Source organism: Dama dama, chromosome 18, assembly GCF_033118175.1.
Source record: "Dama dama isolate Ldn47 chromosome 18, ASM3311817v1, whole genome shotgun sequence".
Taxonomy (NCBI): Eukaryota; Metazoa; Chordata; class Mammalia; order Artiodactyla; family Cervidae; genus Dama; species Dama dama.
In genome coordinates this window covers 97,719,159-97,731,731 of record NC_083698.1, presented here as the reverse complement: position 1 = coordinate 97,731,731, position 12,573 = coordinate 97,719,159, and the positions used below count along the sequence as shown (strand labels likewise).

The 12,573-nt window shown below is 42.5% G+C and overlaps 1 protein-coding gene across 1 annotated transcript in view; it reads left to right on the top strand.

Annotated features, from left to right (window-relative positions):
- The window catches only part of ZC3HAV1 (zinc finger CCCH-type containing, antiviral 1), a 55,524-nt gene that overhangs the window by 19,513 nt on the left and 23,438 nt on the right, over window positions 1–12,573 (top strand). The window contains exons 2-3 of the mRNA XM_061165888.1: window positions 7,268–7,403; window positions 12,305–12,557. Of these exons, the coding sequence (XP_061021871.1) occupies window positions 7,268–7,403; window positions 12,305–12,557 (389 nt within the window). The remainder of the gene's footprint in view (window positions 1–7,267; window positions 7,404–12,304; window positions 12,558–12,573) is intronic.

Here is a 12,573-nt window from a genome sequence, read left to right as displayed (position 1 = left end):
CCCTTCCTGCTCGCTGGTCCTTAGACTGCTCCTGTGTTCTCCGCTGGTCTACTCTGGTTTTCCCCCACCCAACTAGGGGTTCCCGATATGGTGAATCACTCCTGCCTCTAGTAACCGGCAACTGAATCTCAAACGTCAGAGGTACAGTCATATAGAGAATAGGAGTCTCATGACCTGGACACGTTTCAGGGCTGGTGTGATTGACGCCATTTTATTCTGTAGACTAATGTTCTCTAGATTTTTATCTTTCACAGGCCTTGGTTTCTTTCTCGCCTGGCTGGCATTGTGGTGAGCTATTTCCTGTGTTCTACACAAACTGGCTAGCTCTTTGATTCTGTCCACCCTCCCCCCATGAGGTGTTGGGGAGCAGAGCAGGTGAAGGGAAGAGGTATTTTGATACAAACAATGGTTGAAAAATAAGACTCTCTAGAGAGTAGATGTGTGGACAGTGGGGGAAGGAGAGATTGGGATGGATTAAGAGAAGCACTGACATATATACACGCCCACGTGTCAATTCGATAGCTAGTGGGAAGCTGCTGTGTCACACAGGGAGCTCAGCTCAGGGCTCTGTGATGACTTCCAGGAGTGGCCTGGGAGGGAGGCTCAGGAAGGATATGCATATGGCTGGTTCATGCTGTTATAGAGCAGAAACTAACACAGCACTGTAAAGCAATTGTATTCCAATTAAAAAAACAAACCGGGGCTCCCCTGGAGGCTCAGTAATAAAGAGCAGGCGATAAGGGTTTGATCCCTGCTCTGGGAAGATCCCACATTGCCTCGGAGCCGCTAAGCCCGTGTGCCTCAGCTATTGAGCCTGTGCTCCAGAGCCCATGAGCTGCAACTCCTGAACCCTGGGCTCTCTAGAGTCTGTCTGTGCTCCACACCAAGAGAAACCACCACATTAAGAATCCCCCACAACTAGAGAGTGGCTTCTGCTCACCACAAGTAGAGAAAAGCGCTCGCAGTAATGAAGACCTACACAGCCAAAAAAAAAAAAGAGAGAGAAATAAAATTATTTTAAAAAATAAAAATAAACTAAAACCAAGACTCTCCCTAAGGTTATCTTTTTCTCATTGGTCTGGTTGTGGAGCCTAGGGTTGACCCTATGTTTACTGATTTGTGAAGTGCCAGAGCTCACACGTGTGAATATCTAGTTCAGGAACCTAGCTTAGAATTTCATCCAACAGGTCCAACCAGCAACTCTCAGCCCTGACTGCACAATGAAATCATCTGGGGTCCCACTTCTTGTCAAATTAAATAACCATCTCTGAGGGCGTGGCCAGGCTTAGGTATTTCTCAGCACTGCCCAGTTGGTTATTATGTGTAGCCAGGGATGAGAACCTCTCTGCAGGCTAGACTTCATCTGTGGTTGGGCGAGCACTTACTGCCAGGGTTAAAATAAACTTTCATTCTGTGGCTGGAAGAAAAGAATGAAAAGCCTTGTTTTTAGGCTTTTGGCTTGAGATTCTTGAGAGAGCTTCTTGCCTCTCCCAAGGCCATCTTCGCTCTTTTTAGAAAAGTTATCATTTCCTATCCCAACTCATGCTGTTTGAAGTTTATCTACTCCAAGGGCAGGCAGCCTTCTGCAAATGCTTGTTTCCCCCTGGGCAGCTCATAAGGGCTGTGGGTGAGCTCTTTTCTGCGCTGGGAGGTGGGGAGTCCCATGGCTGTGAGTCAACCCTTTGTTGGAGAAGGTCACCTTGAGCATGCTTATCCAGATGTGCTCTTTGGCCCAGCAGCATTAGCATCACCTAGGAGCTTGTGAGAAATGTACACTCAGCCCTCATCCCAGACCTCCTGATTAGGAACTCTGGGGGTGGTGTCTAGCATTCTGTGTTCTAACAAACCTTCTCAGTGATTCTGATGTGAGCTAGAAAGTTGAGACTCTCCCTGTAGGTCTGGGACAGGGCCTGAGCATTTGCATTTCTGACAACCTCCTAGGTGATGCTGATTGGAGGACTTCACTTTGAGAACCACTGGTTTTGAGAACCCCAAGAGGCCTTGGGGGATTTTCACACTGTTTCCTGGCTAAAGCCTCATAGCCAGTATTAGGGGCCTGGAACTGAGACAGAGTGATCAGAAGAAAGTGAGAAGGAAGCTTCTGCATCTTAAACCTAAGCATGACCTCCATTAAGCCCTGACCATGACAGGTTTGGCTGAAGGCTGAATCAGTCATCTGCTGAACTTGTTTCCTCAATGCCAATCATGAGAAACAGTTTCTTTTCTTTTTAAAAAAATAATTTATTAAATGTTCATGTTTGCTTGATGAAGTACTAGACATAGCCTTTATGGATCTGGGAACTGCCATAGAAAATAGACTAGCATAAGTGAGTGTGCTCAGTCGTGTCTGACTCTGCAGCCCTATGGACTGTAGCCCACCAGGCTCCTCTGTCCATGGGATTTCTCAGGCAAGAATACTGGAGTGCGTTGCCGTTTCCTATTCCAGGGGATATTCCTGACCCAGGTGTCTCAGTGGTAAAGAATCCTCCTAACAATGAAAGATGGTTCCTGCATTGGCAGGAAGATTCTTCACCAAATGGCACTGCCTGGAAAGCCTGAAATAGTTTCATTTTTTCTTTTGGCCTCGCTGCGATGCATGCAGGATCTTAGTTTCCTGACCAGTAGTTGAACCTGTGACCCCTGCAGTGGAAGCATGGAGTCTTAACCACTGCACTGCCAGGGAAGTCGCAAGAACCAGTTTCTATCATTTATTGTGTTCCTCCTACACCATATTCTTCCCTGGTAGCTCAGATGGTAAAGAATCTGCTGGCAGTGCAAGAGACCCAGGTTCTATCCCTGGAGAAGATCTCCTGGAGAAAGAAATGGCAATATACTCCAGTATTCTTGCCTCCGGTGGACAGAGGAGCCTGGTGTGATACAGTCAATAGGGTTGCAAAGAACTGGACATGGCTTAGCTATTAAACATAACAGCAATAGGGAAACAGTGACTGGGATAATAATCTAGCATGGCTTTCTTTTTTTTCTTTTTGGTTTGGAAAATTTTCAGTCCTGTCTGTTTTTATTTTTCCAGATTATGTTTTTAATTTTCTTATGTTGCGTTCTGGGTTCAGTTATGAGCTCTTCCCCTTATTTGAGTAACCTTTTATTTCTCAATTTACCTAGCCTCAGTTTCCCAAAATAAAAAGTAAAATATTTCCTCATAGGTTATAAAAAACAGATCCAGTTCCTGTCACTCAGAAAATGTGTGAGAAGTGTTAGTGTCCGTACTTCTGGTCTTACTTGCATGCGTACGGGCTAAGTCACTTCATTTGTGTCTGATTCTGTGGACTGTAGCCCACAGACTCCTCTGTCCATGGGATTCTCCAGGCAAGAATGCTGGAGTGGGTTGCCACTTCCTCCTTCAGGGAATCTTCCCAACCCAGCAATCGAACCCTAGTCTCTTGTGTCTCCGGAATTGGCAAGCAGGTTCTTTACCACTAGCGCCACATGGGAAATCCTTGGTCTTATTACTCCTCAGACAAGTGAGTGAGAACTGCCCCACTTTTTTTGAAATTAAGGTGGAGATAAATCCTCTAAGAAGCTTGGAGAAGTCTAGGAAATGTGGGAAAACAGAACAGGGCCTCCCAGGGATGGAGCTGCAGGTCAGAACCCAAGGCAGGATATGACATGTTGCTGACTGAAGCTGGGTTCAAGGTGAGGATTATAGAATCTAGAGGAACAAGTAGTTTGCCTGAGGATGGAGATGAGAAATGAAGAGTGATCTGGCCCTCAGACAGGCAGCATCAAGGACCCAGCCAGCACCACGTGTGCTGGAAGGGCTCCTCCTATGGGCATGAGTGTCTTAGGTGGGCTGGGAAAGCCCAGACTCTTGGGGCTCCAGGCAGAGGGCTTCTCCTTGGCTTGCCTGGCTGCCTTTAGTTATTTAGAGGAAATGCTGACTTCCAGGACCTTGGAAGTGCCCCACTGCCCCTTGGCAAGGGCAGAGCAGGTGCTAGACAGGTAAGACCGAGGCTGTATCTTGCTGGAATCTGGAGAGGGGCTGGGTCTTCACGTATGACCGTAATCCTGCCATAGGGGAGGTATGATGTCTTGGCATTGTGACCACAGCATCTGGACTGAAGCTCAAAGGAGAGAAAGATTCTTAATTCCTCCCCGCTCTGAGCCAGAGGGTAGAAGCTGCCCAGGGGTGGGGTGTTTCAGTGAGCTCATTTTCTGCTCCAGATTGAGAGGGTCACTAGTGGCAATGCGCAGGGGAGTGAAAGGTCTAGAGAGGTAAGGAGGCTCACACATGTCTGGCAAAAGCTGTACTGGAGGGGTTTCCTGCTTTGGGGTGGAGGCTGGGCCCCTTCCTGCTGTGGAATCTCTTCATAGATGCCCCCCTCCCATGATGGCTGGGAAAGAGATAAGGTATAGTTTTGCCTAGCCCCTGAGAGCTCTGGGGAGTGGGGGCTGTGGGGGAGCAGTTATCTGAAACCACAAACCTCAAGAGCAAGCAGAGAGCTGATGTCAGCTCTATCAGGGAGTGCCAGAAACACACTAAAAGCCAGGACTCCTGGTGAAGAAAACCAGGAGAATGCACGCCCTAGAAAATGGGTAGGATACAGGCTGTCAACTGAGCCTGACCACCTGCCCTTGACTTTTGCATGAAGCAGGGAGTGTGGGAGGGCTGGCTGGGTTTTAAGGGCTCGGGCGGTGGCTGCCATGACTTTTCTTTTGGGGTTCCTACAGTTAGATCCAAAAACAATGCTAGAGTGTTTCAGAAATGCCTCACACACAGACAATGGCATTTGAATAGTGACTTTCAAAGACCAAGTCTTAGAGAATAACTTTTTGTAGACGTTTACATTACAAAAATCACTGTCAGTTTCAATAAGATAATTTTGCAGTCAGTTGCATTTCTGTCTACAGTGACAACGAAAAACAGTAGTGACAATTGATTTATGCTTAATATTTGGAAAACAAAAGAGAACTGTGAAAAGAAAGATTTTGATTCTCAGTAAGAAAAATAGAATAAAACTTGAATAAATGAAGAGATATTTTCTGTCCTAGAATCAGAAGATTTAAAATAGTAAGATGACATAATATCTAATCTAATGTATGGAGTTAACACAAATTAGATTCCATATGATATTTTGTGGAAATTGACAAAACAATAATACAATTTCTATAGAGAAAATAATGGTTAAGCACATTAAGAAAATTTTTGAGAAGAAATGAACCAATAATAGGATAAATTATTCTGTTAATATTTAAAATGTGGTACGAAGGACATTTATATTGTATGGTATCAGATGCAAAGCAGAATAGTAGATTGATAAAAACATAAGGATTCCCTGCATTCTAAATTTGCTAAAAAGTTAACAAACAATAGTTCTGGACAACAAAATAGTAAGAAAGGAATCCTATTTAATAGACCTTACTGAGAAAAGATATAAAGCACTTCTGTCTTCCTCTGATGCTGGTTGTCAGAATGAGCTCCAGATATTTTAAAGCTGAAAATATCTCTTTTAAAAGTGAAACAAAGTGATATATTATAGTTATCCAGCTGTGGTGGAGGAATTAATTTCTTGAGTATTAAAACAGTGGGATAAATTACAAGTGGTGAATTGGAAGGATCTGATTGTATAAAAATTGAGCAACAGCAAGCTTGATAAGTTCTTGATAAAAAGGGAAAAGTGCAACACTATTTGGAATAAACAAGGCTGGTAAAGATTAGTATTAAAAATATAAAGAACAATTATAAATCTATAGATAAACAGTTAAAAGATATGAACAAATAGTATAAGAGGAAATACGAGCATCAAACCTACATTTGGAATATTTCAGTCTTGCTAATAATTAAAGTGCAAATTAAAAGTATGACTCTATTTCTTAGTTAAGTAGCAAAAGTGATAAAACTGTATGTTCCTGTGCTTGGAGGGAAATAGACACACTCTCTAGATTTATGAGTATGTTTTCTGCAGAGCAGGAGATGAAAATGAAACACTCACCACTTAGGCAATACTCTCAAATAAATCTCAAGAAAATAATGTGAAAGAGGAAAGGCTTATAAAGGTTATATAGTGAAATTCTGGCCATTACCTAACCACCTGACTATTTGTTAATGGTTGTACAAACTGGAAAATATTAACATCCCATCACATTAGCAACTGTTAAAACCATAAACCTGAGGATGTTGGTGATATTATAGGGAATGTACGTATATAAGTTAAGAAGTAGAAGACATTTGTTAGGTGAACATTGGTAATTGTCAAATTATGTTTGTCTAATGAAAACATCAGTGCTGTCAGCGTCTCAATGCTAGGTCTAATAAGTCAGTGCTTGTGGGATGTCAGTGTGATTATAATTTGGGGTTCTTGTTGAAAGGCAGATTTTGATTCACATGAACTGGGGTGGAGCCTGGGATATTCTAAATTTATGATAATGGTAAAGTTACTCCTCCCACCTCAATTTTAAGAGCAAATGCTTAAATCTTTGCCATGCAGTCTCGTGGACACTAGTCATATGAGGCTATTCAATTTTAGATTAATTGAAATAAAATGGAAAATTTAGTTTCCTAAGTCTTATTACCTATATTTCAAGTGTGCATTAGCCATGTATGGCTTACATCCCAGAAAGCTCAGATTATAGAACAATTCCATCATCACAGAAAGTTTTGTCAGACTTAAATCATCAATCTTAAAGTGAAGGGGATTTTTATCACTTTCTTGGTAAAGTTGTTTGAAATATGCGATTACAAGCTTGTTCCATTCCTTTGTGGTCATAAACCACATAGGTATACATTCATAGAAGTGATGAAGCAAGGGACAGTTTTATCTAATTTAGTTTGATCAATAAAATTCTTTTATCCCATTGATTTTATTGTCATTCCATAGATGTGTTATCCTAATTATCATTTGCCTCTCAATGGGCAATCATTTCCACTAAACTGGTTTCAGTTTCTTTGCTATTTTTTACTCGTCTTACGTAATTAACATATACTAGAGGAGACATTTAAAGAAGGATTGCAATAAATTAAAGTATAGCGTGTATGTTGTTAATCAGCTATACCCCAATACAAAATAAAAAGTTAAAAAAAAAGAATACATGTGTATAATTTATAAAGAGATCCTCACATTCTCTTTTCCTATCTAGGTGTTTCATCAATTTATATTTTTATTTAAAGTGTATTTTTGAAGCTGGACCAACCTTGTGTTCGTTACCCAAGGATGTGGGCATTGATTTTCATTTGAAAGGTTTCCTGGATGGTTGCTTTTTCTTTATTTTCTGTGAAGTGGAAACGCTGACCATTGTTATTTTCTTCCAGGAATTTATGCAAATATTCTCACGAGGTTCTCTCCGAAGATAACTTCAGGGTCCTGACAAACCATGGGCTCTCTGGACTGAACCAAGAGGAATTAGCTGTGCTCCTTCTCCAGAGTGACCCTTTTTTTATGCCCGAGGTAAGTTCTGATTCCTCAGTTTGAAAGGCAAGGAGAATGCCTTTGGCAGGGTGGTGTCCTGTGTGTGTTGGAATGGGAGCAGAGAAAACCCAGCACCGGGGCTCTGCAGGTGGCAGTCAGCAGGTGGCTGTTGCTAAGTGATCTGGAGATTCCAACAGTTTCCTTCTTATTTGAAGTTTAATAAGTATTTGAGCCTGGAATGCCTCCTCCCCTGGGCTGCTCGGGAACCCTGTGTGAGCAGTGTGATCTGAAGAACTAGCAATGAGACCTTACAGCCGAGTGACTTCCTGGAAGAGGTGGGCTTTGAAGCAAGGTTTTGGAAGATGACAGGGTATATTGCTTGAGGCTAAGTTGTAGCAAAGAGATCTCAAAATGCAGGGATTCAAATAAAATATTACTGTTTCTCCATCTCTTGGTAGTCTAGATCTGAGGTCACTAAACTATAGTCCATGGACCATATCCCACCTGCCGCCTGTTTTTGTAGTTTAATTGGAACACAGCCACACTCATTCATTTATATATTGTCTATGGCCACTTTCTCATACAAGAGTAAGTTGAGTGTTTGCAACAGAGATCGATGGCCTGCCAAGCCTAAAATATTTACTATTTGATCATTTATGCTAATAGTTTGCTGACTTTTGGTCTTGCCTAGAGGTAGGCAGGCAGGTAGTCTGATGGTCAGGCAGCTGAATTCCATGATGTCATGTAGGCACTCAGGCCAGCAGGTCAGCCTTGTTATTTTATATATAATAGATCTGTTTTATTACTGGGCCAGTAGATATGTCTGTTCTCTTTTAACATATGGCTTCCTCCTCACGGTACAAAGAGGCTCTTCTCAGCGTTATCATTTTTTCTAGCCAACAGGAACGTAGAGAAGGAGTAAGTAAAAGACAAGCTGCTTCCTTTTTAAAAAGATGTGACTTGGAAAAAAAAAAAAAAAAGAAAAAAAAAGAAAAAAAAAAAAAAAGATGTGACTTGGATATTGTATCTCATTCATTGTATGCTCCATCTCATTCGCCAGAACTTATCACGTGACTGCACTTAGGGAGAAGGCAGCCTGGGAAAGGTAGTTTTCTGGCTGGGTAACTACATGTCCAGCTAAAACTTGGAAGCTTCTATTATTAAAAGAAGGATAAGAATGATCTCAGATAATTAACAGTCTCATCCATATAGGAATATTGACTTGAAAATCAGAGGATGCTGCTTAAAAAATGGTATCTGAGAATGAGCTGAGAAAAATCCTTGGGTAAAGAAGTTAGCCTCACACTGGAAGAGAGGCCCAGAAATGTAATGGAAGCCTCAAGTTGAGAGGGTGGAAGGGACTGAGATAAGATAACAAGGTTGAAATTCGGTCGTGCTTTTATGTATGACAAGATAGCTATTAGGGACATCTGGAGGGTTAAACATCTTTTGACTCTAAGTTCAGTGTGCTTCCCTGAGGACTTAGGAAAACTTAGGACACGTGGGTTGATTTTGCGTTGATTACTGAGCTCAGGCAAGATAGGAATGCAAGACATCTGTAAAAATGTCTTCAGAGAGGAAGGGTGGGGAAGGAATATTTAACTATATATAACTCACTTCCCCAGGCATTCTTTCATTTAAGTACTTGAGTTTCTCTTTCTCTTTCTCTCTCTGTTTCCAGGAACCCAAGGTTCAGAGGTCTTATCTTAGGATCTCTGTGGCCCTTGGCCTATGTGCCAGCCAGCCCAGTCCCTCCTGGCTACCAGTATGGGGAAAATGCCTTACACCCTAACTCATTAAAGGTCCCATTGACTAACAGAGGCACCCTCTCCTTTCCCTCTCATGTGAAAGAATGATGACAGCTTGTCATGACTCTTGAGAGAGTGTTGCCCGGGGTCCAACCTGGTGTTAAACTTGCAGGGTTGGAAACGTCACTCACCAGGTCAGCTCTCTGCTGCTGTTCTCCAAATCACCAAGGACATGCTATATTTCGTCCCTGGAGAATAAGAGGAGTGGCGGCTCTTCCTTTCTCTAGGAAAGAACCTACTGGATGGTGCTGTTGCTGACTTGGCCCAGTAAAAGCCCATTGACAAAAGCGCTGGGAGGCTTCTCGTAGGAGGAGGCTGACCTTAATCACACAGAGAGTCTGAAGTGTCACCTGAGGCTCCCTTACAGTACCCATGGATTTTAAGAATTTGGTACCCGTGATTAGAGGGTAGGGTGGAACTGTTTGTGCTTGAAGTTTATTTTTAGCCAATAACTTAATTGCCTTTCACCACATGTAGGGGTAGGATCACAGACTAGCAGACTGCACTGCTTCCTGGGACCAGAGGTCTGAGAAGCTGTTTCCTCTGATGGGAAATCAACTAGAGCATTGATGACATAAGTCTGTGTTTGACCATTCTGGGCAAGAGTTGTCTCTAAAGGAGTGTCTTAACTTGGGGGAGGAGGGTGGAGTATTTTCAAGGTTTTAGCAGGGGAGGGGAGTGGTCAGCCAGAGTTCAGCTAGTTCCAAGGATAGTTGATCAAGGATGGTCCCTCCGTGTCTCTAAATTCTGTCTTTGCCACCAACTACCTATGTGATCTTGGACAAGGCATTTCATCTTTCAGGGTCTCACTTTACTTACTGTTTGCTTTGCAGTCATTCAGCTAACACTCAGGAGTGCCTGCAAGGGTAGCACTGAGTTAAATCCTGAAGCCAATGGTGGACAAGGCACGTACCTGCCCTCAAATACCGAACACGTTCACACTTTTCCACTTTGCCTTAACCTGTGAGACCATAAAAGCATGAACTTCCTGGTATATAAACATGGATAATTGAAGCTCATTTATTAAAAGGGAGAAATGGGTCTCATTTGTTCTGGCAGGAGCAGTCTTTCTTAAACATCAGAATAGTATTAGGAATGTTAACCGAAGTATCATCTGTGAAGTTGCTAATAATCCTTGTTTTACTTGAGCCTCGATAATTCTGGGTCTCAAGCTTTAGTGTGGGTCAGAATCACCAGGAGTGTTTGTCAAACCCAGATTGCTGGGCTCCTCCTCTGGTCATTCTGACTGTAGATACAGGGAAGGGCCCAAGGATTTGTATTTCTAGTTAGTTTTCGGTTGGAGCAGATGCTGTTGGTCCAGGGACCACACTTTGAGAACTGTTGGCCAGGAGTCTTGATTCTGGCTCATAGACTCTATCACAATGATAGGTATTTGCGTCAGGTTTAGAAGTTGTTTGTATGACTCAATCATGGTTTAATCCTTGTTTTTTCCACCTCAATACATCACAGAGGCCCATGTTGATCTGGTTTACTCAGAGTCTGTTGAAACAACTTACAAATGCTTTCGTGTTTAAGCCTCTTTGTGTAATGATTCAAACATTTGCATCACATTTTGTATTGTGCACATTATGTATTTTATTATTTAACCTGCTCCACAACATGGTTAGGTGAGGGGAGCAAATATTTTTGTCTTTTACAGCAAGGGCAAGAGGCTGGGAGTAAGTAAGTAACTCAGATGTGAAGTCACGTATAGCTCCTTCTAGCTGCAGACTTCAACCAACATCCCCTAGTCTTGTATCACAGGGTCTGGCCTTCCTGACGATGCTTCTCCTGCTCTCCTTTCAGTAAGAATTACATCTCTGTAGAGCTAGATATGTAGATACACCTATTTACATATAAAAATGATCAGCTATCAGTTGGTCTTTTGAGAAACTGCCACATTCTGCCTAGCTCCCAGCAGCTGAAGGTAAGACCTCACATCCTGTTTTTTTTTTTCTCTTTTTGACTGCACCACGTGGCACGCAGGATAACCCGTGCCCCCTGCAGTGTTCTTCTAATTGAAGATGGTCTTTTAATTGAAGATGTGTTGATATCCAAAGGTGGGCCTTCCTCTTTGGGATTCCTTTATATGTAGGGGTCCCTTTGGGTCCTGTTTTGTTCTATCTATAGCTGGCCGTCTTATATTGATTCTTCCCAAAGAAGTTAATAAAAGTCAAGTTTCTTTTAGTTAGTTTGTAGGCCTCTTCTACCCCAAATAAGTCACTGATTGAATATAACTCAACAAAGATTATAGAGTCATACACATACATTTTTTTCCTAAGATATATCTCTGCTTGTGCTCACGTGCTCAGTTGTGTCTGACCCCATGGACTGTATCCCACCAGGCTCCTCTGGCCGTGGGATTTCCCAGGCAAGAATACTGCAGCAGGTTGCCATTTCCTTCTCCAAGGGATCTTCCTGACACAGGGATTGAACCTGCGTCTCCTGCAGCTCCTGCATTACAGGCAGATTCTTTACCTGCTGAGCCATCAGGGAAGTTTATATCTTTGCTTCTGTTTTTTCTTTTTCTTTCAGGAAATAAGAAAACATGCATTTTTTTCTTACCAGGAAGTAAAAAAAAATGCATTTTTATTTATTTAATCAATATTTATTGGAGTACAGTTGATGTACAATGTTGTGTTAGTTTCAGGTGTACTGCAGAGTGAATCAGTTATACCTATACATAGATCCAACCCGTCCATCCTAAAGGAGATCAGTCCTGAATGTTCATTGGAAGGACTGATGTTGAAGCTGAAACTCCAATATTTTGGCCACCTGATGTGAAGAACTGACTCATTTGAAAAGATCCTGATGCTGGGAAAGATTGAAGGCAGGAGGAGAAGGGGACTACAGAGGATGAGATGGTTGGATGCCATCACTGATTCAATGGACATGAGTTTGAATAAACTCTGGGAGCTGGTGATGGACAGGGAGGCCTGGTGTGCTGCAGTCCATAGGGTCGCAAAGAGTCGGACATGACTGAGCAACTGAACTGAACTGAACTGATACATAGATCCATTCTTTTTTAGATTCTATTCCCATATAGATCATTATATTTACACGAACTTTCCTTAACGTGTGGCATATAGAGAAACATGTTTTCTTTCTGGATCTTGTTTCTTTCTTCTGTAGATATGCAAGAATTATAAGGGTGAGGGTGGAAGACAGGTTTGTAACCAGCAGCCCCCTTGTGAAAGACTCCACGTCTGTGAACACTTTACCCGAGGGAACTGTGGTTATGCCAACTGCTTCCGGTCCCATAACCTGATGGACAGAAAGGTGCTGGCCGTCATGAGGGAGCACGGGCTGAGTTCAAGTGTGGTACAGAACATCCAGGACATCTGTAATAGCAGGCACCACCGGAAGAAGCCCTCAGCGTGGAGAGGTAAGCTTGGGGGCCT